At 44.4% G+C, this 26,616-nt stretch overlaps 1 protein-coding gene across 1 annotated transcript in view; it reads left to right on the forward strand.

Moving 5' to 3' along the window:
* Positions 1–376: 376 nt before the first annotated feature.
* LOC311046051 (vertebrate ancient opsin-like) overlaps positions 377–26,616 on the forward strand; it is a gene marked incomplete at its 5' end in the record, with an annotated part of 77,777 nt that continues 51,537 nt past the window's right edge. The window contains 2 exons of the mRNA XM_084058154.1: positions 377–773; positions 16,549–16,877. Coding sequence (XP_083914280.1) covers positions 377–773; positions 16,549–16,877 — 726 coding nt within the window. The remainder of the gene's footprint in view (positions 774–16,548; positions 16,878–26,616) is intronic.

A 26,616-nucleotide genomic window follows, 5' to 3' on the forward strand; every position in this document is an offset into this window, starting at 1 on the left:
TGTGTGTGTGTGTGAGTATGTGTGTGTGGAATTCTAACTACCACAGGGTGGAGCACAGCCTCTCCAAACTTTTTTCGCCTGATTTCCAACCCCCCCACCCCCCCTAAACCTAAACCTAGTAGTGGTGACTAAAGTTCCGATCCTCCCTGGAAGCCGAGCCGAGCCGAGCCGAGCCGTGTTGGGCTTTTTCCTTTCCATTTCTGTCTCACTTTTAACTTTGAACCCATTAATTTAGAAGCAACAAGTAGCCTATTAGTCTATTGACTTCCGCTTTACAATTAACGTTATCATCACTAAAACCCCCCAAAATGCCAATGACATATTAAAGCTCTCGTTCAGTGCGAGCCGAGGCAAGGCGCACCGCGCGGGGATCGCGATGATCGCGCCCAATGTGAGCTTATTGGGCGACTGCGCGCCTGCAGGGGCCAATAGCGCTGTGCTGTGCGCCGGCACCGACGGCCAGGAGCAGGGGCAGCTGGAGCCTACCAGCGGCTACCGGGCGACCCTCACCCCCACCGGGCACCTGGTGGTGGCGGTGTGCCTGGGCTTCATCGGCACGTTCGGGCTCCTGAACAACCTGCTGGTGCTGGTGCTGTTCTGCCGCTACAAGACGCTGCGCTCGCCCATCAACATGCTGCTGATTAACATTTCCTTCAGCGACCTGCTGGTGTGCGTCGTGGGGACGCCGTTCAGCTTCGCGGCCAGCACGCAGGGCAGGTGGCTCATAGGACCCAGCGGCTGCGTGTGGTACGGCTTCTGCAACTCTCTGTTCGGTGAGTGGGAATTTTAGTAGTGTGTTTTAATGTGATCATTCTGTGTTTTATCGACATTTTTGGCCGTTTCGTTTCAGATGTGTTCTGGGGGGAAAAGGGGGGGCTCGATGGTCCAATGTTAATAGAGTGTTGCCAGTTATTATGGAGTGTTGCCAGCGCACTGCGTTTATGAGATCAGGTGTCCAAATCGGTCATATAGTTTTCTATTGACGACATTGAGAATCCAGGAATAAATATTTTCCATCATTTACATGGCAATCGTGCATTATGTCTGACATTAAACTTTGATTTCAAAGCAATATTCATAATCACACATTTACCCAGACAAGTAGCTTATTATAGGCACATTTTGAATCTGAAAACGCCTTGCACATTGTTCCTTTATTCGGATCACTTTTACAGACTCAGGTGTGCGTGTCTCCACCATGCCTGAATAATTTACACGATGCCTGATAGATGTAGGCTATTGTCTCTTTGTTATCATATTGTGGTGAGTATAGTCTATAATTATCGCAGTTTTTTTTCCCCCTCAAAGCTTTTTGATAGTCACCATTTATCTTTCTGTGAAAATGTATTATTCAGAATGAGTGACACACAATAATCAAACAGCGCTTATGGTATTGGTATATCTCCATAGTGTAGCCTGTATAGCCTATTCTTTAAAGAAAAAGTGCTGGTGCGGACCATACTGGCTGCAATGGGAAAACTACATTGTTGTACCCATGTATGGTCATCATGGGCGACGCCTGGAAATCTATCAAGACAATTAAGCTGTAAGTTGTAAAAAAAGAAGAGAAAAAAAACGGGGGGGAAAGGCTAATGGGTAGTAGACCACCAGTGGTTTTCAACCTTTGTCATACCAAGGTCCATTATTTATTCTGCATTTGAGCCACGGACCACCATTTGATGAGATTTAGCCTCTCAGACCCAAAACTTAGAATATTGATGCAATGTTGTCCACCATTCCATGCTGTATTGATGCTGGCACCAATATGAGAGACAACAGGCAAACGCTGTTCAAAATAACATTTTTTAAATAAGTAATGCAGATGTTTAACAATAATTTAACTCGTGAGAGCGTATAAATGTTTCATTTTACACTCTCAAGAGTTAAAGATCTAAGGGTCCATTTGGTAACCAACTCTTCCATCATTTAGCTGCATGGGGACCACCTGGAACCTCCTCAAGGACCACTGGTGGTCCCCGGACCACTGGTTGAGAACCACTGGGGTAGACTAGAATGTGTGTGCAGCATTGCTCGTTGTCTCAGACTCAGACTGTCAGGCTTCATGATAGGCTGTGAAATCACTTCCACGTAGTCCTGCTTCTTCCAAAGCCGCAGACCAGACGCGTGCATTTCCATTCAAATTACACCGAACAAAATGTGTGGAGGTAGTTCTGGTCCATATCGTTAGAAGGGGTAACGCTATGGTACTTTCGAGCCGTTGCCCGTTGCCCGCACACCCCCGGTAGCGCAGGCTGCGCAGCCTCTCGTCTGGAGTAAAAATAAAAAAAATACGCTTTCGCTACTCACCAAAACAAAGATGGTTTTAAGATGTTGAAAGCCTACTTTCCTTAGTGGGAACACTCGGAGCCCCCCACCTCACGTTTAAAATGCACTTTTTGGCCAGAAAAGAAAATATTTCACCAAAAGGAACAAATGTTTTAGCTACTCCACTGCGCCCTCTACAGATCTGGTGCATGGAATTTTCTATTGACAAGATTATTCCTTCCGGTGAAATATTTTCTTTTCTGGCCAAAAAGTGTATTGTAGACGTGAGGTGGGGGGCTCCGAGTGTTCCCACTAAGGAAAGTAGGCTTTCGACATCTTAAAACCGTCTTTGTTTTTGGTAAGTGGCGAAAGTGTATTTTTTTATTTGACTAAAGACGACAGGCTGCGCAGCCTGCGCTACAGGCGGTGTGCGGGCAACGGCCCGAAAGTACCATACATAGCGTTAAGGAGAACTCCTTCTAATGCTATGGACCAGAGCTAGGAGGGGGAGGCATGCGTTAATCCGACAGACCTTTTCTCTGACTATGTGGCACCCGTGTGGAGGCTGCATGCGGGTCGGTTTATTCAAATTGCAGATTCTTGACCACAAGGGTCCAAAATGTCAATAGCCTACTAATTAACTGTGATGTGTCACATTATAAGACCCAGTGGCCAGTGGGTGATTTTAGTGTTCCAGGAGAGAGTGTGCATCGATATTAGAGAGTTGCATGTTAATAGCTAATTTAGCATATTAGTTGGTGCCTTGTGTGGGTGGTTTTGAGTCATGCTGCCTGTCACAGTGACTGACTGAGCCTGCGGCTACAGTGAAGAATACCGTAGGCCTATCGTATTCAGTGGTGGAACATTATTTTACTTAAGTAAAAGTATCAATAGGCTACTGCAATGTAGGAGTATACTCTGTTACAAGTAAAAGTCACGAGTTAGACATTTGCTTGAGTTCAGGTACAAAAGTATTGGTGTCAAAGTAGGCTACTCATTATGCAGAGGTTTTCAAATGTATAAAGAATCTTTTGAAAATAGCAGATCTACAAGCTCACAATGCGTTGCGACGCATTGTGAGCTTGTAGATTGGCTATTTTCAAATGGCCAAAATGTATATAGGCTAAGCCTCTGAGATGTAGTGGTGTATAGTAAAAGTACAGAAAATTGGAAATACTCCAGTAAAGTAAAAAATACCTCAAAATTGTACTTAAGTACAGTACTTGAGTAAAAGTACTTAGTTACTTTCCACCACTGCACTGTATACTATTCATTAGTTGATCAGTTAGGTATATTATGTGTGGGCTCTCATGGGTTTTGTGGAGCTCAGGGGGTTTTGTAATGAGTGGGGACACTTGTGTGTACCTGTGTGTAGGAGTGAAGTGCTGACACAGATGCATGACATGGAGGCACAATCATGTTCAATGATACTACTGGGAATATTCACCATAGTCTAATTACATTCACACAGTCAAATGAGACTCTCAGGGTTACACTGGGACTCTGGTTCATATCCTCTGACTGTCTACTGGCTGACTGTTGGTCAAAAGAGTCAAAAACAGTTCCATATTCAACCATGGACTCGCCAAAGACTGTGTGTGTGTGTGTGTGTGTGTGTGTGTGTGTGTGTGTGTGTGTGTGTGTGTGTGTGTGTGTGTGTGTGTGTGCGAGCGAGCGTGCGTGCCACTGCGTGCGTGCTTGCTTCTGTGTGTGTGTGTGTGTGTGTGTGTGTGTGTGTGTGTGTGTGTGTGTGTGTGTGTGTGTGTGTGTGTGTGTGTGTGTGTGTGTGTGTGTGTGTGTGTGTGTGTGTGCGAGCGAGCGTGCGTGCCACTGCGTGCGTGCTTGCTTCTGTGTGTGTGTGTGTGTGTGTGTGTGTGTGTGTGTGTGTGTGTGTGTGTGTGTGTGTGTGTGTGTGTGTGTGTGTGTGTGTGTGTGTGTGTGTGTGTGCGTGCGTGCGTGCGTGCGTGCGTGCGTGCGTGCGTGCGTGCGTGCGTGCGTGCGTGCGTGCGTGCGTGCGTGCGTGCGTGCGTGCGTGCGTGCGTGCGTGCGTGCGTGCGTGCGTGCGTGCGTGCGTGCGTGCGCCTCTGCATTGCATTTGTGTTGCCATATTTAAGACACATCATTGTCAATTCTATATTTTTCCCCTATGGGTCACAGTAGTCAGACTAGACTTTAATTTGATGTGTTGTATTTTGGTTGAAAATTGTTTCATACCTCAAGAGACATGATGGTCACTGGCAGAATTAATTAATCAACTAATTGATTGATCAGGTCATTCATTTCTGAGACATGTATAGGCAGCTTGTGATTCTGTTCAGTGCCTGATCAAACGAAGTGATGACATGTTGAGAACTGTTTGATGAACAAACACACTTTTACTCTCACACACTAGCCTGCCTCAAAAGCCCTTGTATCCCACTAATAACTAATTTCCACACCGTCTGGATGACATAAACGCCACACTGAGTTTAGATTGCACATTTACGCGAGCCCCTTCTAACTGTGCAATTTAACAGCATGGTCCACCGTCTGGGTAGTTACCTTCAAATGCTGCTACTGTGGTTGTTAAGCTTTTTAAAGGTACCATTTTTCAAACGAGGTTGGCGATGTCACATCGGGCTCAGTTCAATTCTCCACATCTCTGTGCAGCATGGCAGTGTGTCTGGGTATCTGCACATCAGCAGCTAAAGCGTTCTTTGATAATCCTCATAAACTCTGCATGCAGGACCCATAAAGCTGGCATAAAAAGGTCCCCTTCTCACCCATTGTAATGTGTCTGGAGTCATGGACTTATATTGGTGCCCAGCAGAGGCTCCAGGTCAGACGTTTAATATCTGGTTTTACACAGAGCAGCAGGTAGCCACCCACAATACAAAAAACACGTCACAACCCAAAGCCCCTCTCTCATGGCTCACTAATAAGATGTGACAATGTAAAAGGTGTTCTGTAATGAACTTTAGCCAGCATGGAGCTTTTGAACCAACATTTTAAACCTTTTAAAAAAAGGTTTAAAAGGTAAAACAAGGTAAAACAGTTTTGCTTCTGATTGACACTACAAAACAACATAATCTCATCCTTTGTAACGTCCAGCAGATAGCTTAAATCCTTGTTAAGGCTTAAGGTATTGATTTTCCTGCCTTAATAAATCAATAGCATTTTGGACGTGTCCCTTCATGAGGGCATCCTCCTAATTGTTTCTGCATTTGCATTTAAACAAACCAATGGGGATTAGACTCTGGCTGACATATACTGTAGTAGACCATTGCTAACAAATAAAGGCTCATTGGCAGAGACACTGTAAGTGTGCAGCGTAGCTAATTTAAACGTAGCAGCTTTGACCACATGGTGGTCATTTGATTTCACTGTAACCAGTGGTTCTCAACCTTTTCAGGCCGCGACCCCCCAAAATAATCATAATTGAACTGGGGACCCCCAAAATAGTCATATTTGGACTGGGGACAAGCACTTGGAATTGTAGGCATTTCATTTAGAATGATTTAGATGATACAATTTGGGCAATGTTTTACCAGTTTTGATTGTATAGTTTGTTGATTACCTTTGATGCAGTAATCGTCTTTTTTCATTTAATTATATTTTCTTTTGGTATTGAAAAGGTCTTAAAAGTCCTTAAATTGTCACCGGGGAGGGACCCCCCAAAATCACGTGGGGTTGCGAACCACTGACTTACACCATACTCTTGGCCCACCTCCAAGTAGCCTATGATGTAAGAGCAAAATGGCTGCAGTGTAAATATGGTCAATCATGGTGGACATCACTATTAGACCACATATACCCTTCAGCTGTTTATTCCATTCGGTCGTTGGCCAAAACTGTAGCCATACCGTTTTCTTTGCTCTATCTTTTCCCTCATTTGGTAACCCATGTCCTATGAATTATGCATGCGTTTGATCCTCCAGGATTTGGTTATCCAACAAGTATACTATCCACAGAGAACTTAAAGGAGAATTCCGGTCATTTTAAGTGTTATGTTTGATGTGTGTCAAATCACTTACCAACGTAGGAATGAAAATCGCGTAACTCCACAGAGCCCCCTATCGACCCCCACCGTTGTCATTATAGGAGGATATAGAATAGCCCAAATTCGCCTATTTTAACCAATGCAAAGTCTGTTTTTTTGCTTCTAGTACTCATTGTTGAGTCCCATGATAATGTAACAGGCGCTAAAACTCCCGACAAGCTAACGGCTAATAACAAACGAGCTAACGCTGGGGCTGCTTATCTCTCTGCATGGCAGCCCCAGGTTGCCAGGTCGGGAGAGAAACCAGCAACCAGCATTAGCTCGTTCTGTTATTAGCCGTTAGCTTGTCGGGAGTTTTAGCGCCTGTTACATTATCATGGGACTCAACAATGAGTACTAGAAGCAAAAAAACAGACTTTGCATTGGTTAAAATAGGCGAATTTGGGCTATTCTATATCCTCCTATAATGACAACGGTGGGGGTTGATAGGGGGCTCTGTGGAGTTACGCGATTTTCATTCCTACGTTGGTAAGTGATTTGACACACATCAAACATAACACTTAAAATGACAGGAATTCTCCTTTAAGGCTACAGGTTACGCGTGACCTGTAGCCCTGTTTTCTCCAAGGTCTTCTCTTTTCTCCGTTTCCTCTTCCCCATTCACTAAGGCTGCATTTATTGTGGCTCTGGTTGGTGTTCAGAGTTGCATGCTCATTTGTCAAACCAGTTTTCACCGAGTGCTAGTCTGAAAGCCAGATTTGAGTAGTAACACTCTATGTTAATCCTTTGGACATAATGCAGAGTACAAGAAACTACCAGGCTAAGCTTCAAAAAGACATTAAACAAACACAAATCATGATCTATGATCTTAAGCCCTATATTTTACACCTAGTCGTAAGACGGCGTTGTGCGGTGAAAGTAGCTGATCTACAAGCTTAGTAGGTGTTCTATTTCTTTTTTTTGGGGGGGGGTCACCTATAATGCCATGCCTAAAATAGTGACACCAGTTTGGAAGTGGTTAATTGTGTCTCTGATCACTGCATCCCTGCAGGCCAGCCTGCTGCCGTTTGAAATGTTACTTTGACAATCTTGAGTAAATCAATAGAAATACTCTGTTACGATTAAAACTCTGGAATACAGAATTCACTTGAGTAAAAGTACAAAAGTATTGGCATCGAAATGTACTTAAAGTACCAAAAGTAGAAAGTACGCATTATGCAGAATGTCCCATTTCACAAGTTTTCAAATGTAGAAAATGTAGAAAAATCATTTGAAAATAGCAGACCTACAAGCTCACAATGCGTCGCACCGCGGCGCATTGTGAGCTTGTAGATCGGCTATTTTCAAATGGCCGAAATGTAGGTCTGAAGTGAGGAATGCATGTTTTGTAATAATAATCAAAATCTACAAAGTAACTAGTAACTAAAGTCTTCAAATAATTGTAGTGGAGTAAAAGTACAATATTTGCCTCTGCCCTCTGAGACGTAGTGGAGTAGAAGTAAAAGTTCACTTCACTGCAGCCACAAAGAATTAAGTTCTAGGAAAATAGGAGATTGGCTATTTTCCGCGAAAGCTTTCCCCACAATAACAGAAAACTGAAAAGACCTTTCGACTAGTATAAAGGCCCAAGGGACTGCGCTCAACCATATGGGGTTTAAGTACAGCACGTGAGTAAATAGGCTACTGAGTTACTTTCCACCACTGCCAATATTATGTCTTTCTTGAGAAACTTCCCAACATATGGACTGCAGATTAAACATGTCTGAAGCTACAGTATATCATGCTGTCGTCCACAAGGAGCCAATTTAGCGGAAAACCCTCTGATAAGACGCGTCTACAAGCTAAAAACCCTGGAGATAGACGGAGCGAGGCAGGCAGAGACAGAGAGGCACACAGGAAAACCCTCAGTGCGCCCATAAGGGTCCATTTGGGTCAATTTATACACTCTCTAAATTAACACAGAGGATTTTATACTGTGCGGAGTGAGAAAAAAAGCGAGTCAGAACAACTGTGTGTGTGTGTGTGTGTGTGTGTGTGTGTGTGTGTGTGTGTGTGTGTGTGTGTGTGTGTGTGTGTGTGTGTGTGTGTGTGTGTGTGTGTGTGTGTGTGTGTCTCACAATGGCTTGCAGACATCATTAGAATTTTCATTGGTTATGGATGAGTATTTTCTTAATGGGCACAAATACTGTATGGGAGAAAGAGAGAGAGAGAGAGAGAGAGAGAGAGAGAGAGAGAGAGAGAGAGAGAGAGAGAGAGAGAGAGAGAGACTAGAATGAGATAGAGGTAGAACTAAGGAGAGATTGTTGCGCTGCTGACTAAGGGCCATTGAGAATGTTTAAGATAATTTTATTCCACATCATCTCCTTGGTGTATTAGTATAGTTTGTTTGTATGTATGTTGTTGTTGTTGTAAGTTACTGAGTTTCTCTGTTGCAAGCTGTTCAAAACTAATTGCCCCGAGTGGGATTAATGAAGTTGTTTGACGTTTGAAGTTTGATGTTTGAAGTGGCTGTCTTCACCAAGTCCTGAGAAAGGATTTCTGGGTAATCGATGTCGCCACACAGCCCCGTATTTTCCTCTCCTTTAGCACGAGAGCCTTAATTGCACCTGTAGAGGCGGATCTGACTTCATGCTAAAAGTCTGAAAACAGTGACAAGTGTGCCACCCATAAACACACACACACACACACACACACACACACACACACACACACACACGATACTGATACATACACACAGCAGCACCGGCGCTCACAGGCACCAGTGTTCCCACTCAGACACACACAACAAACACATATTACACACCATAGCTCTATCCGATGCTTATAAGTCTAATAATTACATATCCCCTGGCCAGGGTAAATGAGCCATATGTTTGGTTTCCCACAAGAGACCCAGTGTAATGGAGTAGCCCTGCCTTAAGCTCAAAAGCCTAATATATATATATCCCCAGGCGAAAGGGCGAATTCCCTCTTGCATGAGTGGTAGATGTTTAGTTTTGGTTACACCCAGGTTCAAATCCCGCAGGGTGTTACACACACATGGCCATTCACAGCTGCACACGCGCACGCACGCACACACGCACACACACACACACACACACACACACACACACACACACACACACACACACACACACACACACACACACACACACACACACACACACACACACACACACACACACACACACACACACAGCATGCTTTGTTATTATCAACCTTGCATGGGGCACACATACTCATTGAGTCGGTTCACCTCTGCTGCCACCTCTCTGCAGTCTATTCTCTGCATCACAACAAAAAACTAAAAACCTTCTAGCGTCTTGTCCTTGTAGTGAGGAGAAGTGTGTGTGTGTGTGTGTGTGTGTGTGTGTGTGTGTGTGTGGGGGGGGGGGGGGTGACATGCCACCATCAGCTCCGCATGCCCCTGCATAATAGGGTATAGTGTATAGCCTCCCCGCCTCCTGCTCAGGGCGGACTATGCACACACCCAGTGGATTAACCTTGGACCGCTCTGTCTACTGAAGTTAGACTGCACACCACACACACACACACACACACACACACACACACACACACACACACACACACACACACACACACACACACACACACACACACATACATAAACAGACACATGCACAGTTGCACACTTGCACTGAATACACGCAGGATGATGCTTCTGCACACAACGTGTACAGTACACACAAACACACTGTACTGTAGACATGTGTGACACTTTTTGCACACGCTACTGTAGGTGTGTGTTTGTAACACACATACTGTAATATTGTGATCATGGTATAGCGATGATTTTTGGTGTTAAAAGATGTTCTTATAATTGTCTAAATGTGGCTCATTGTGCTTATGGGTGTCATAAAGCATTACATGCAGTAGACTACCATATGGTATGTAATGGCCTCTGTGATTTCGAGGCTGATGGATATGGACAATGTTCTGGTAATTAAGCCCTTAGATACGTATGAGCAGACGAGGGATCGGTGCAATAAATGAGACATGTCTCACAGTTACATCATTTTAAATGATTTTCCGATTATTTTTTTATCAAACATGTAGCCTTAACATACACATGGAAACTCAGTGGCATGGAAATACATATACATGGAGGCAGAGACCTGCAAGTATTCGAACACGAACACACACACACACACACACACACACACACACACACACACACACACACACACACACACACACACACACACACACACACACACACACACACACACACACACACACACACACACACACACCTGGCTGCAGCGATGTTGATTCTTCCAGGAAGGTCAGTGGACATGTCGGCAGGGACAAAGGAAGCAGAACAATGCTGCTCCGCCACAAAGGTCGGGGTGAGTGGGTAGCTAATGAGCCCACGTAATAAATAGTGAATTAAAGGTCTGTTCAAGGCGCAGTCAGTGCCGGCTGCAGACAGTAATAAGCAGGGGGGCATTAATTATTCTAGGGGGGGCACCTGCCTGTCCCTCACGCACGCGCGCGCAGCGCGCGTGCGTGATGGACCCGTGCGCGCCGGCGCGAAGCGCCGGCGTGCGATTTTTTTCGGTTATTGGATGGATATTTTACTTTTTTGGGGTGTTTTGTAACTCTATTTCGGTTAATTCGGTTCATTTACCTTGCCCCTATATGCACCAACAACAAATACAATTACAGCATTAGGCCTATAATGTCTTTAATGTAATGTCGGCATTGCATCTCCACAGGCACAGACTCCACAGCGGGAGAAAAAAAAGGCAGGCTATACTGCGCTGCGCTGCGCTGCGCTGCTTGAAAAAAATTAAAATAATAAAAACATCTGGCCAATCTGAACTGGGGGGGCACAAAGTCTAATCTGGGGGGGCATTGCCCCCCAATGCCCCCCCATAGGGCCGACACTGGGCGCAGTCAAAAAACATCCATTATGGATGATGGATATCTGGCTTCAAACACATTACCTGGATCAATACGCAGCCTTGCTCACTGGGGGCAAGGCCAACCAGTCCGCTCCATTGATGTTTCCCAAAATGTGTACCGTATCTTTTCGCCTGTCTCTTATCTGTCAGAGCTGTGTCGCGGCGGTTTCTGTGAAAGTGATCTTTACAGTAATATAAAAAGGAATATGCAGTGACAGATGTTTGATGAGGGGGGGGGGTCTCAATCACATTGCCTTTTTCCTGGAATTAATTATACCTGGTATAAGAATGATCAGACACTTCCTAAAAGACAAAGAGAAGAGAGGAAGAGAGAGACAGAGAGAGACAGAGAGAGAGAGGGGAGGGTGGGGGGGGGCTCTAGAGAGAGAGAGAGAGAGAGAGCTTGCTTCATTTCGTTTCAAATGTTATCAGATCATAAGACGTTTATTTTGAGGATATTAGATTTAGCTACTGCCCTTGATCCCGCTGGGGGACCAGGAGAGGCTTTCATTTAAAAAATGCTGTGATGTCAGCCTCAAAGTTGCACTGGGTGGGTGTCCCTCTCCATTCATTTGAATAGAGTCCCTTGTCACTCGCAGCCCGGGAGGGGGGCTAGACTAGTCATCAAGGGGGCCGTTACTCATCAGATACTGCACAGTAAAATAAAAAAAGGTGTAAATTCAACGCGTAAAAATGGACCCACCCTCAGCGTTAAATCAACACTTTTACCGGTAGCCAGCATAACCCATTTACCTACTGTATTAGCTGAGAGAAATCCTAATCAGCTTTGAAGATTGCTTTACAGTACTTGTACAGTCCGAGGGCAGAGTGATGGCTCCAGTCTGTTCAGTGATGGAGACAATGTATTAGATTTCACTTTCTGACGCCACTCACAGCAGAAATACACCATGTACTTTTCCAGACATTGCATTTTGATTAGATTTTTTTTCATACTCGAGACTTCATATGCAGCAATTGGATTTGCAACACTCTCACTCTGAAAAGTAAAAGGAGCTTAAGGAAACCTTTAACTGCTCATTATCAATAAGACATCCAGGGTTTAATGTGAACCCCTGCAGGACAAAAACAATTATTTTTCACCATTTTCCTGGCGTCCCAATTTTGGAAATACTATATTAAAATTGGGAGGACCGGGCGGGCGGGGCCACGTCGTCACGTTCATATCACTATGACTCAGCCATAACCATATAAGGAGTTCGAATGCAGCTATACGCCCAAATATAGTTGTCTAACCTCAATGTATCGTCATGGCATCAGGCGCAAAACAAATCAGTCAGCTCCATATATGGGCACAAAAGGGGGCATCCCCATAAATGGGCATATACTGATGACATCAGGGATCTCCATATTTGGGCATAAAAGGGACAACGACTGACAGATACAGCGATCTATACATAGGCATATCGGTTTAAAAAAACTTTAGCAAATTCCACATTCCAACATAGTGAAAATAGCGGATTTACGAAGTCACGATGTGTGGAATTGTGACACAATGTGAACTTGTTCATTTTCTATATCGCACAACAAAAATGTTCAAAAGTATAGGGTCACCAATTAACAGCAATTCACTGAGAAACCATTTTCTTTCTATTGAGGAGTCTTGGCTTCATATAGACCACTGTTCCTCAAACAGGGGTGCCCCTGGTGCCCCTCCCCAATTGTTGACTGTACATTATCTTTCTTTCATATGATGTTTTTTGCATATTTATTGTATATTGTTTTTTGTCTTTAAATGTCTCGATGAATTGAATACGCAGGACCTCAATGAATTGAATACACAGGACCTTAATGGGTTATCCTTTTAGCATTCTTTTGTATAAATCTGTGCCACCGTGCCTTGTTTTTGCGAACAGTTAATAAAGTATTCAATCAATCAATAAAAAAAAGAAGCAAGGCATCAGTGCGTTTAACATAAAGCATTATAACATGATTGCATTATAACAGAAAATAAAAAGGGTCAGGATGGCAACTTGATCCCTTCAAAACTATTAGAACCAACGTGTGTCAGAGGTGTACCTCCTTGCAGCTATAGCTTCCTACTGTATAATCATTATTTCATGCTATAGTCATTTAGAATTTAATTCCCCTCAGGTATTACACCTAATACCCAAAGAAAATCAATTAATGCCGACAGCACTAATCGTTAAAGATCAAAATGACATGTTGATGGCAGCTGAGTTCAGGAACCAGGGAGAGGAGAGGGAAAAAAAGCAATTACAATAATGCAGACCACTGTTTCTCAACCAGTGGTCCACGGACCTCTAGTGGTCCATGGTGTAAGTTGAATTGAACCACTTTCAACCTGGTATCCCTATTTTGCGCATGTCATTATAGGCTAACATTTTCAAAACACCCCCCTCTCCCCCCAATGATAAAAATGGCAGAAACAGACAATTTACATTGATATTGCGGCGCGTTTTTTCACAGTTTTTGCAACAAAGCTTAAGTGGTTACATGTGGGAAGTGGTGGAGACTCATGAAGCCTGAAGCACAGAAACACAAGGTGTATTGTTGCTGTGAAAGGTGTGGAGTGCGTTTCATTTCACTGCTCACTATGTGTTTCATATGAACGGGTTGAGTAACGGTAGCGGGCAGAGGAACACAGGAGGCTGTAAAGTGACTGTGTGTTTGCACGCGTGCACAAACATCCTCCATATTCTTGTTCTTCAGGATCTCCTCTACCGCTCCCTCCCTACGTTTGTCCATTCCTCCCTCCCTCCGTTTGTCCATTCCACCCTCCTCTGTTTGTCCATTCCTCCCTCCCTCTCTCCCTCCGTTTGTCCATTCCTCCCTCCCTCCCTCCCTCTCTGTTTGTCCATTCCTCCCTCCCTCCCTCCCTCTCCCTGTTTGTCCATCCCTCCCTCCCTCCCTCCCTCCCTCCATTTGTCCATTCCTCCCTCCCTCCCTCTGTTTGTTCCTCCCTCCCTCCCTCCCTCTCTACGTTTGTCTATTCATCCCTCCCTCCCTCCCTCCCTCCCTCCGTTTGTCCATTCCTCCCTCAATCCCTCTGTTTGTCCATTCCTCCCTCATCTCTCATTCGTCCCCATCAACCACCCTATCCTCCTTCTCTCCTTCTCTGTTACACCCCCCCCCCCTCTCTCTCTCTCTCTCTCTCTCTCTCTCTCACACACTCTGTTCTGCGCACAGAGCGCTTTTGGCCGCAGTGCCTCAGCAAAGTTTTTTTTTTTTTAGATCTATTTTTGGCATTTTTATGCTTTAAATCAGATAGGTCAGTGTAGAAAAAGCCGTGAAACCAAGGGCAGAGAGGAGAGCCATGTGAGACAAGAAGACGGTAGTCACATTCTAAAGGAGCATTATGGTCTGTTCCTTTACTGCCTGAGGCCCCAGGCACCTCTGGGCTATTACCTTTATATAAGCTTCAATTCATTTTGTAATTGGCTTCAAAAACAACACATGCAGGGTTAAAAGGAAAGACGAGAGTCTAATAGCGGCATGACCTCCTTGTCCAATCTTTGGCAATCGATAGTTACCTCAGTGTGTGTGTGCAGTTTGTGAATGAAGCCGCACAAACCACAATGCAGCGTTCAGTGGTGAAGCCACGAGCTTAAGTATGCAAAGGGCTGAAGTGGTTAATGCATGTTTTGGCCTATAGAGCTGGGGAATATTATATCGAGACTAGATGTGTGATATGGCACAATTGTTGTCTTTTCCAGGTTTATATCACTTACAGCCGTATCTTAAAAAAGTCCAAGATTTTTTTTTTAAGCTAAAATAAATACAAGCTACAATCTCACGGCGTGTCGCATCATGACATGTTGTGAGCTTGTAGATCTGCTATCTTTGAACATTTTTGAAAAATTCGAAAGACACTAGATTTGGGACCTATTTTCGCCAGTGCCTTACCCATCATCCCTAAACTTTTTTGACATTTTTTAAAAACATTTTTAAATAGTTAAACTAGCTGATCTACATCGACACGTTGTGAGCTTGTAGATTGGCTATTTGAACTATTTGAAAATCTTTTTTAAAATAGTAAAAAATGGCAAAGAAGTTTAGGGATAATGGGTACAGCACCGGTGAAAATAGGGCCCCTTGTCCATGTCACCCATCCGTGACCTAAAGCCACTCTGCAGTGCTGTAAGGAACTCTGATCACTAGCGTTTGGACTCTGCGACACAAACAAAGAACAGGACGACAGAATGAAGTGGCAGAAAACAGAGAGACAGCGAAGGAGAAAGCAGACGGGGACAGAATAAAGAGCCATGAAGCAGATAGAGAGGGGGCGAGAGTGCAAACCGTTTTAGCTTGTGTGTTTATTGAGTTGTTATGATGGGAAAGGACATTTCTGTGCTGTTTGAGGACGTCTCTGTTATCTCGTATACTACATTTCATGGGCTCTGTCAAGCAGGCATAGCACTGGACGTGATTTACAACGTGCATCTGCTGAGGACCATGGCCGCAGGCAACTGAAATATTCGATGATCAATGCCACGCTTTTATTTTATTCTATTTACTTTTGAAGATAAGGTGGCTAAACATTTGGACAAGTACTGACTATTTGTCTCCCGTTGATGGCTCCATAAAGCGTGAAATTTTCATTATGGGTTGACACCCCGTTGCACGCATGACTTAACTGGTGCTAAATGTAGTATTAGTTTAGGTGTAGTGTTGCAGTCGCACACTGTAGTGTGTGTGTGTGTGTGTGTGTGTGTGTGTGTGTGTGTGTGTGTGTGTGTGTGTGTGTGTGTGTGTGTGTGTGTGTGTGTGTGTGTGTCAGTGGTGTAAAGTAACCAAGTACGTTTAATCAAGTAAGTACTGTACTTACTGTAAGTACCATTTTTATGTATTTTTACTTTACTGGAGTATTTCCAATGTTAAATACTTTTACTTCTATTGCACTCAGAGGCAAATATTGTACTTTTACTCTACTACAATTATTTGAAAATGTTAATTACTAGTTACTTTGAAAATTTTGATTATTATTACAAAACATATACTTCAGCCCTATCTACTTTGTCTATTTGAAAATAGCTGATCTACAAGCTCACAACGCGTCGCATAGCGATACGTTGTGAGCTTGTAGATCTGCTATTTTCAAAGGATTGTATACATGCGGAAACATGTGCGAAATGGGACATTCTGCATAATGAGTATATTTTTTTGCCAATACCTTTGTACTTTTACCCAAGCAAATTTGGAATACCGGACTTTTATTACCGGACTAGAGTATTTCTACATGGTGGTATTGATACTTTTTGATACTTTTGCTCAAGTAAAATATGTGAGTACTTCTTCCAACACTGTGTGTGTGTGTTTGTGTGTGTTTGCGTGTGCGTGTGCGTGTTCATGTGTGTGCGTGTGCGTGTGTACTGGCTGAATACGACCCCCCCGCAGGCATCGTGTCCCTGATCTCGCTGGCCGCCCTCTCCTTCGAGCGCTACAGCACCATGATGGGCTGCATGGAGGCGGACTTCACCAACTACCGCAAGGTGACAGTGGGCATCGCCGTGTCCTGGGGCTACTCGCTCTTCTGGACCACGCCGCCGCTGCTCGGCTGGAGCCGCTACGGCCCCGAGGGGCCCGGGACCACCTGCTCCGTCGACTGGACCGCCAAGACGGCCAACAACATCTCCTACATCGTCTGCCTGTTTGTCTTCTGTCTGCTGGTGCCCTTCCTGGTCATCGTGGTGTGCTACGGCAAGCTGCTGCAGGCCATCAAACAGGTAAATGATGCCTGATTCGTGCCTGGTTGCCCGGGGTCATGAATGTGTCCGTTCACGCGGACAAAATGTGTCCGTGGCAAGTCTTGTCCTAATCTCTCAAGAACAGATTCTGCTCTGCGTTTGAATCTGTCGGGGGGGTTCGTCATATCGCGTACGCACTGGCCTACAAGTGGGCGTGCCTTCAGATCAGGAAGCAGGCCGCGCTTTACCCAATCAAATGTAGTGGGCGGGATTTACGTGTCCGCCGATCCTTCCCCACTCGAAACAAACCGAAACTCATTTAACAATAGCGTCCGCGGAGCAGACAAAACCACGGAAAGATATTCACATTTTAACTTCCTCTTTCATCATAGAAACAAGTGGGCTTATAACCAAAACGATCCATGTTCTCTGGGAGATGTGGTGTTAGTGTTCCGTGTAGAAATATTGTTAGTGGGAATGAAAACATAGTCGCACCACCGGAAGTGAAAAGCTGAAGGCAGACCAAAACCCTGGTTTCCTTGCGCACGGGTGCTACGTCTTCTTCCTCCCAGAGCCAACTGAGATAGTCAAAAACAGCAGAGGGCGCTGTTTTTCCTTTTCATTTGGCGATGGGTTCCCAGATTGGTCTTGTCCTTGTCCGTGGCGAGTTTTAGTTTTTACATAACATTATGTTCTTATTTTGATCATTAGACCCAATTACTGAATGTCTCAGAGAGACAGAGAGTGTACAAGTGGCATGGGAAATTACATAGGGGGACATTAATGTGGGTGTGGCCAGGCGGAGACGTCAGGAAGTCCGCCCGCTGTCAGATTAGACAGCTCCAGACTAGACTATAGTGCAGTGGTTTTCAACCTTTTTCGCATCAAGGACCCCCAAATTGACAAATAATAGCCCAGGGACCCCCATTTGAAAAGACATGCCAGGGACTCATTTAGATTTAGACCATTTAGATTTCTTGGAGGTCCCAATCTACACTGTATCACCATCATCAGTGTTCATTTACAAATGGAACCAAATGGACCCTAACGGGTCCATTTGGTTCCATTTGTACACTCTCAGAGTTACAGACATATAAGGGTCAATTTGGTTGCTAACTATTCATTTGGCTGGGGACCCCCTGGAACCTCCTCAAGGACCACTGGTGGTCCCCGAACCACTGGTTGAAAACCGCTGCTATAGTGTACAAAATAATGTAACCAAATGGGTGCGTCGAGTGGCCCGAGAACAACTCAGAGTGTTACAGAGCGAAGTATACGGCCTGAGCAGCCAGCCAATATGCCACGGTTTGCTTGCTTTACCCACAATGGGACCGGAGTGAATCATAGGGGTACACAGTAACTTTTAATTAAACAGGCGACGGCGCCACTGCCTGTAATGGTCCATTTGGAATCCCCTAAAGTAACCCGGAGGGTCCTTGGGGGGGGCTCACTTTGAAAACCATTTCAATAACATAATATAATGTATGTATGATTGAATTAGTGTTTATCAGAAATTATAATGAAGGCCAAAATTACATTATTGGTTTAAATATAGAAATCCTTAAGAGGGAATCTTTAATTAAGGAACCGGAATCGTTTAAAATCCTTAAAGGATCCCAACCCTAGTTGCACGCGGTGCTGCCACGCAGCAAAAATAGCAGATCTACAAACTTCTCTGCTATTTTTTGTTCTTAACCACTTAAACACCAGCATCTGTATTGACGCAGCGCGTCGATCGGCTATTTTCAGCTAAAGCTTTGCCCGCAATAACAGAAAAGAAAAAGCCTTGAGGGACTCCAATTACCTATATGGGGTTTAAGTGGTTAACATCACGTGCAACAAAGTATACTGAGCGCTATAAATCCGCTAATGTTGCACTGAGTGACGGGTGACAGACTGAGTCATTGGTGAAAGTAAGGTTTGGATTGGGGTGGGGGGGCACGCAGGGCTATATTAGGGGGGGGTTAGTGGCAGTCACGATGGCTCAACAATGTCGCTTGATTGCCATGTCAAAGTGACAAATACTAAAATGCTCCACGTCAGGCAACAAATGAGCTTTTGATTTAATGACAGGGGGCTCCCGGTAATGTCGAGAGACTCATGATTATTTGATTATGATTTATAAACGATGATTACAGCCAACGTTTCTTGGTGGTGGAGGACAGGTTACCACTCATGTATAGCTGAGGGCATTCTGTCAAATGGCTCCGGCTGTGGGACACACAGTTCTGGATTGGATTGGATTGGATCGGTCAAACGAGTGGAAACAATTATTTGCCCCTCATTCATTTTAATGACGACGGGGAATTAAATGCATTTGCTTCCTGTTGTGAATACATAGCACCTTGTTCACCTTGCAATCACTTATATAAATGAAAAGTATGTTGGCATTTTGGGTGTTGTTTTTCCGTTTTGGCGGCAGCACGCCGATACTACTTGCCGAAACACGAACATCTGTCTCTTCTGCGGATCACCTCTTCCAAACAAAGCCTCCGGCCCCGCCTATTTTAAATGTTCTCCATAATAAACTGACTTACTGGTCCTCCGCCATTTTATCGTCCTGCCAATTCTGTTGTGACTGGGGCCATTATTGTAAGTAGTCAGTAGTGTTTGTTGTATTTTGCACATTGTTTACACACACTCTCTCTCTCTCTCTCTCACACACACACACACACACCGAGCAGAGGGATGAGCAGGAGCGTAGAGCGTGCCAGACGCTTGAACACACACACACGCAAACACACGCACACACGCACACACGCACACGCACACACACACACACACACACACACACACACACACAAAAGTTCACATTTAAATCTAACAAACATTCACAGAATCTGAGAACCATGAAATCTTCTACCATTTGAAAACATTTTGATATAGAATTCAAACATTGTATCATTGGTGCTCTGTACGCAGTACAATCCTCAGTAGAACCAAATGGAACCAACACATTTGACTACACTTTGTAAGGCTCCATTTGGTTCCATTCGTACACCGAGTTGACGTACATCACGCTCCTTGACATAATGACATCTGATTGCCTCGTTTGTCTTGCCGCATGCACCTTGTATAGCTGCTTAATTCACGCTGTCAAGCAACTAAAGTCACGAGGGAACAGCCATTGATATGAATCAATCTCTTTAAGTGCATATCGACCCTATAAAACTGCTGTCCTGTCCATGGCGACATCATGGATCATAATCTCTGAAAAACCAAGGCTGCCAGCCTGAGGAAGCGTTCGGGAGAAAAACCCACTGACACGCGTTGGTGCTATTGGACCCGTGTGGACTCATTAAACGTTTACAACAGTAGTTGTTGTAATAGTGATGGCTCATAAACTGCTTAAACTGCAACCTGCAGCACCATCTCCAAAATCACCCTGGGTGCTGTTATGTCCCTGTGTCTTCTACAACGTCATCCCCATATTCACTGCCGGTGGAGGAGTTCTAGGGTTTAATACAGTATATCGTTGCTGTCGGGCAGAAACCTCTTATCTCCATATTCAAAATGTCAAGGCTCAGATTTCAAGGAAGGGAAGTAGTCAATCCCTTAAGTAAAGCAGGAGACAGAGATAGGTTATTCTAAGAGAGGCATACTGGATTCATTCTCTAAACACATGTGTGTCCTAAAGGGTTAAATGAGGAATTTGGTTTGGTTGTGGTTTCTGTATAATTTTTTAAGCTGCGTGTCCTAATAGTTTGGTATTGCATTAATGATGGGACTCGAAATGATGTGATTTACATAACTAATGACTTTTGGAAACTATATAGGTCACTGAGACGGTTCATACGCTGACGAAGGCCAATAGGCCGAAACGCGTTCATGCATGTCTGTGTCTGCTGCTGCATTAAAATCTCAAAGACTATAAGACTACTACTTGCAAGTGCGCTTGTTTTTTGATGATTTTTTTTTGTCTGGCCAGCCCTTGCGGTTATTTTTTCTTTATGTGAGCAAGGATACAATGGACGGTTCCTGCGCAGAGAGCGTGTAGTTTAGGTTTATGTTGTGCTCCAAGGCCCTGAAGGGCAGTGTGAGGTAGACATTGTTTGGTTTTCACACACTGTCCCTGACATACCCAAGGAGCTACGAGGTGAGACTGTCTGGAAGGCTGTGCCGTCCCTCCAGGGAACACGCACACCCATGCAAGCGCGTGCACACGCACACGCACGCACGCACACACACACACACACACACACACACACACACACACACACACACACACACACACACACACACACACACACACACACACACACACACACACACACACACACACACACACACACACACACACACACACACACACACACACACACACACACACACAGCTAGTCCTTGAGCAATCTTTCCAGGATTACTGCTCACTGAAATTGTTTGCATCATGTCTGCTGATAAAGAATGAGCTCAGTGAGTTGGTGTGTGCGTGTGCGCGCGCGCGCGTGTGTGTGTGTGTGTGTGTGTGTGTGTGTGTGTGTGTGTGTGTGTGTGTGTGTGTGTGTGTGTGTGTGTGTGTGCATAACATCTTTACTATTGGTTTGTTCGCACTGTCTCCCCTTATCAGAGTGGGAACTACGTTTCAGCTGTTTCCAATACAATGGGCCCCGAGCCAGGGGGTCCCGTGGGCATTTAGATTTTCTCGGTCAACAGTGGTCTGTTAGGACAGTGGTTCTCAACCTGTGGGTCGGGGCCCCCCACATGATTTCAGGGGGGTCTCCAGATGACAGTAAAGTGACAATTTAAGGACTTTTAAGACATTTGTAATACCTAGAAAAGGATAATGAATGAAATGAAAAAAGACCATTACTGCATCAATAGTAATATACAGCAACTATATTATAAAAACTGGTCAAACATTGGCCAAATTGTAAAATAATATATGAAAGAGGCAAAAATGATGAAAATAGACGATCTACAAGCTCACGCGAGGCGTTGTGAGCTTGTAGATTAGCTATTTTCACAATAATTATCTAATGAACTGATAAATGTAATGCCTCAACTCCTAGTGCTTGTGTGCTTGTCACTGGTGGGGGGGTACCCAGTTCAAAATTTCAAATATGATCATTTTGGGGGGTTCTAATGAATTAAATTATTCATTAGTTCATTAATATTATTTGGGTAGCAAAATAAGGAACATTTTATACAGGCATTACATAAGCATTACATGCTGTCTTAAACAACTCATGATAGATCAATACATTATTGTCACATAGGCTATCACGTGTAGCTAACGTTACAATAACTAACGCGGCCACAACTGAATTGGTAGAGAGGCCACCTGGGAAACAGAAGGTCCCAGGTTCGAGCACTGGCTATGTGTCGAGGTGTCCCTGAGCAAGGCACCTAACCGCTAATTGCTCCCCACCAGCCCACCTGCTCTCAAGTCTGACCACTTGGGCACCATCACTAACAAACGTGAATGTTCAAATTAGCTATCCTATAAAAACAAAAATCAAGTGGTGCTGAGAAAAGGAAAAGGGCTGATTAGAGCAGCAGTTCTCAACCTTTTCAAGCCACGATCCCCAAAATGAATCCTATTTGAACTGGGGACCCCCCACCCTCACAAGCACTTGGAATTGTAGGAGTTGAGGCATTACATTTAGTTTGACTCGGTTCAACAGATAAATATTGTGAAAAGCTCACAACGCGGTATGTATTGGGCCACAGACCCCCATAAGTCAGAGAGTGTGCAAATGGTTTCATTTGCGCAATCTCTGAGTTACAGACTCGTAAGGGCTCATTTGGTTCCTAACTATCAATACTTTTGCTGGGGACAACCTGGAATCCCTGCGGGTCCCCACCTTGAGAACCACTGCCACAGATCACTCCGGCCAAACCTATTCCCATTTACGCAGAACGACCCGGCTCTTTGGCCACAGCAAATTATGAGCAGCGCTGCGATCTTGTGACGAGGGCTTCCTTTGACAAGAGCTATACTTCCCACAGGACACTGGTGTTCCTTCCTTTCATGAGGATGAACAATGGAGAAGAACTCCGCGGCTCTACCCACACACAGTCATTAGATTCTGTTTTTGGGAAGTGAGAAAACAATCTCTCAAGAGGCAGCTTTAAAATGTTGGTCTGACAAACACATTTTGCAAGATCATGAACAGACAAAAAACACAGTGCTCCAAAAACATGGAGAGCACGCACGCACACACACACACACACACACACACACACACACACACACACGCGCGCGCGCGTGCACACGCACAAAGTGTAAAAGTGTTATGAAAAGGCTCATAGCTATATACAGTCATTTGTCTTCTTGTGGAGTGCATCCAAGCATTCCATGGCCACAACGATGTCCTGCACGATCCCCACAATGGGAGATCATTTTGTCAAGCTTGCGAAGACGCTGATCACTATCTGAGCAAGGCTTCAATTGAGCAAGTCAAAGATGCAAAATATTATTCTGCAAACTAGACGTGACTCACATAGAACAGAAAATGACATATTTTTGCTATCACGATGGTAGGGTTGAATTGGTTAAAGCAACTCAATTGCACCACACAGTGATTGTTTTCTTTTTATTGATTTTAGCATTTACATTTTAGACGATGATATCTTCAAACTCGATATTTGTTTTACTGAAATCGTGACTATGTGACTAAATCATTAACGAACAAGCCTAGAATGAAATGGCAAGACCGGGCGAACGGAAGCTGTCATCTGTTCGTCAAACTTTGAAAATTGTGTGAGTCAACAGTCGATCTTGACAGACTATAGGTAACCGGTGCATCGCTGGTAGATTTTCAAAGAGGATGAAAGATGTGATACAGTGTGTGATGCTCAAGCCAACCTCCACCACTCCAATGTATAGAATTGATAGTGTGAAAGTGCTGTGTTAACATTTCCCCAAAGTCACGGATCCCCTCGATGCACTTGCAGATCATGTTGCCGAGAAACATGACAGCGAAACGACTTTCACAGCAAAAAGCCCGGCGGAATAAGTACGGTCATGGAGATTTCTACTTTGGGTCATCATCTGGTACAATGTGCCGTTCGAAATAAAAAACGCTGGAGCAAACTTTTAACAGAACTCGGGCATTGGCATCGATGCACTGAAAAGAGAGGTCAGAGGGGTGCTGAGATTCCTGCAGGAGTACAGGGATTGCATCAGCACAGATGCTCGTGAAATCGTAGAAGAAATGGGAAATGCTATGATTTTCCCCCCTGAGAGAATGAGAAAATCCAAGCACCAGTTTTACTCTGAGACTTCATACAAACACTGGCTAGAGGGGTGACCTTGCACAGAAATCTGGGCAAGGTCTTCAGTGGGTAGACATCTCTACCCACTGAAAGTCAGTATGATAATCAGTGTTGGAAAAAGTACTCACATTTTTTACTTAAGTAAAAGCATCAATATACTGTAATGTAGAAACACTACAAGTACAAGTAAAAGTCTGTTAATCAAAATTTACTTGAGTGAAAGTACAAAAGTGCAAATGAGAGGTGTGAAGTTGACTGCAGTGGCGTATAGCCAGAACGCTAGTATAGGCTGGGCCTATTTTTTTGTTACTTTATTTCGGTTTTAGGGTTAGGGTTAGGTTAGGGTTGTGTTATTTAATTCTTTTTTTTTGCCTGATTTTACCGATTTATTATCAAAAAAATAATTATACATTTTTTTTAAATACATTTCCAAGCATTTTTTTTTTGTAGCAAAATCGATTGGGTGGGCCGCTACGCCCCTGGTTGACTAGAAGGGAGAGATGGGAGGCATTGCTCTATTACGCCTAATTTATGCTCAGTGTCGCACGCTGGAAATAGCGTGACGTGTTTTGCAAACTTGTTGAACTTTATCGCTGTCCGTCTCATTGTCTGCCGTCACTCTTACTTTCAAGCGCTCCCTCCCTTCACTCTGCTGTTGAGTGTCGGTGGAGAGGAGGCAACGGCAGGTGTTGGCTTCTGCTCTTCTGTCCTGATTGGTCCTGACCTCGACATTACCTCCCCGTCTTTCTCTTTGTCTACTTCCAACCGTGATACATTGTGGCTCTCTCTCCCTCCCTCTGTTGAGTCTGTCCTCCATCCTTCTCTCTAACAGCTCACACGTCAAATTGCTCTCGCTCGCCGGGGCGCTTCGCTCTGTACTGTTCCAACGGCTTCCCGGTTGTGAAAACGGTGGCGCAGACGTCTCCCATCAGGCGGCGGCGTGGAGCTCGTCCAATTAATAGTGAGGGGTGACACAGCCAAATTCTCCAGTCTAATAAAGCGACGCTCCCCCCCGGGCAGGAAACCAGAATCAATTTTATTTTTACCACCAACGACTGCACCGAGACTAGGGTGGATGGGTCCACATCATGCTTAGTCTCTCATCACCATCTGTCTGTCTGTCTGCCTGCCTGTCTGCCTGCCTGCCTGCCTGCCTGCCTGCCTGCCTGCCTGCCTGCCTGTCTGTCTGTCTGTCTCTGTCTCTGTCTCTGTCTCTGTCTCTGTCTCTGTCTCTGTCTCTGTCTAAGTATGCGTCTGCCTTTATGTTGTTCTTGTCTGTCTGTCTGTCTGTCTGTCTGTCTGTCTGTCTGTCTCTGATATAGAGAAGAAAGGAAGAGATTAGACGGACAGACAGACAGACAGACAGACAGACAGACAGACATTTATGTCCGCTCAGACAGAGGTGCCTGGGACATCAACGGAGTGTGTCTCCGTTGGTTGTGCAAGGGAGCGACTGTTGCCGTTGCGGTCTCATTTATTAACTGCCTTGTATCCACCTTGTAATGGGACATTGGGGTGTTTATCGGCACAGTGTTTCGTCCTCTATATCTCCTGCTCTTCCCAGACATCCGAGGACATGTTAATCCAGACAGATGTACCGCAGCTCCACGTTGGCCCGTTGTTTACGACCTTGTCTTTGTGTGAAGGTTGTAGATGAGTTGAGGTGGGGTTATTTAAAACCAGAGAAAATAATAATAATACCATGGGCACTTTAGGATAGACTACCCAAATAAAATATCCTACACATCGCGATGCAATGTGTTGTGGGCTTGTAGATTGGAAGAATAAAACAGGTCTTTAAGTGGTGTTCTTTTCATAGCCAGAGAAGCGTGAGCACACCGAAAACATGCTTTTATGAATAGTCTGTGCTGGTCCTATGTTCTTTTTTATGAGTGTTCATGAATGTCCAGTATAAAACTTAAAAAGTATAATGTATTGGTATTCTGTAGGGTTATGGTTTGGCTAAGAAATATAGAATTTTAGGCTGAACCGGTGATATACAGTACAATACATACTATCAAGTATGTGTCTGTGTGTCCAGAGCTAATCTCGTAACATAATAATACTGTAACATACCTGTAATGTGCAAAAGTCCTAAATTTGACTTTGTTAGGAAATTAACAGTGGTTTCCCACGTTTCAATCCAGCTCTGGACCTATAAGTTGTTTGTCATGCGTGTGCCCACACTTTCCAGTCTCTCTTCACTTTATCTATTGAAGCACACATGTGTGCACATGCCATTGTCTCGTAAGAAAAACAGCTCAATTGTCTGTCTAATAAGAGAAGCGTGTTTGTGACCCCAAGGTCATTGGTTCAGACATCATCAGAGATGATTAGTTCTTTGACTCTCCGGTTATTCATCCAAGTAAAGTGCTCTGTCCTTGGGCACCAAACTCCAAAGCTCGTCTAGACTCTAGACACTTATCTCTCTTGTTGGCTCTCGACTCGGCTTCAGCAGACACCTTTTCGGTGCCTCTAGCATTAGTAGAAATGTATGTATGTATATTTGCTCTTTTAAATGGACCAAAAAGAAGATTTACTACTACTCTGGAGCAGCTAG

This window comes from Gymnoscopelus microlampas, assembly GCF_963454915.1.
Source record: "Gymnoscopelus microlampas genome assembly, chromosome: 5".
Lineage (NCBI taxonomy): Eukaryota > Metazoa > Chordata > Actinopteri > Myctophiformes > Myctophidae > Gymnoscopelus > Gymnoscopelus microlampas.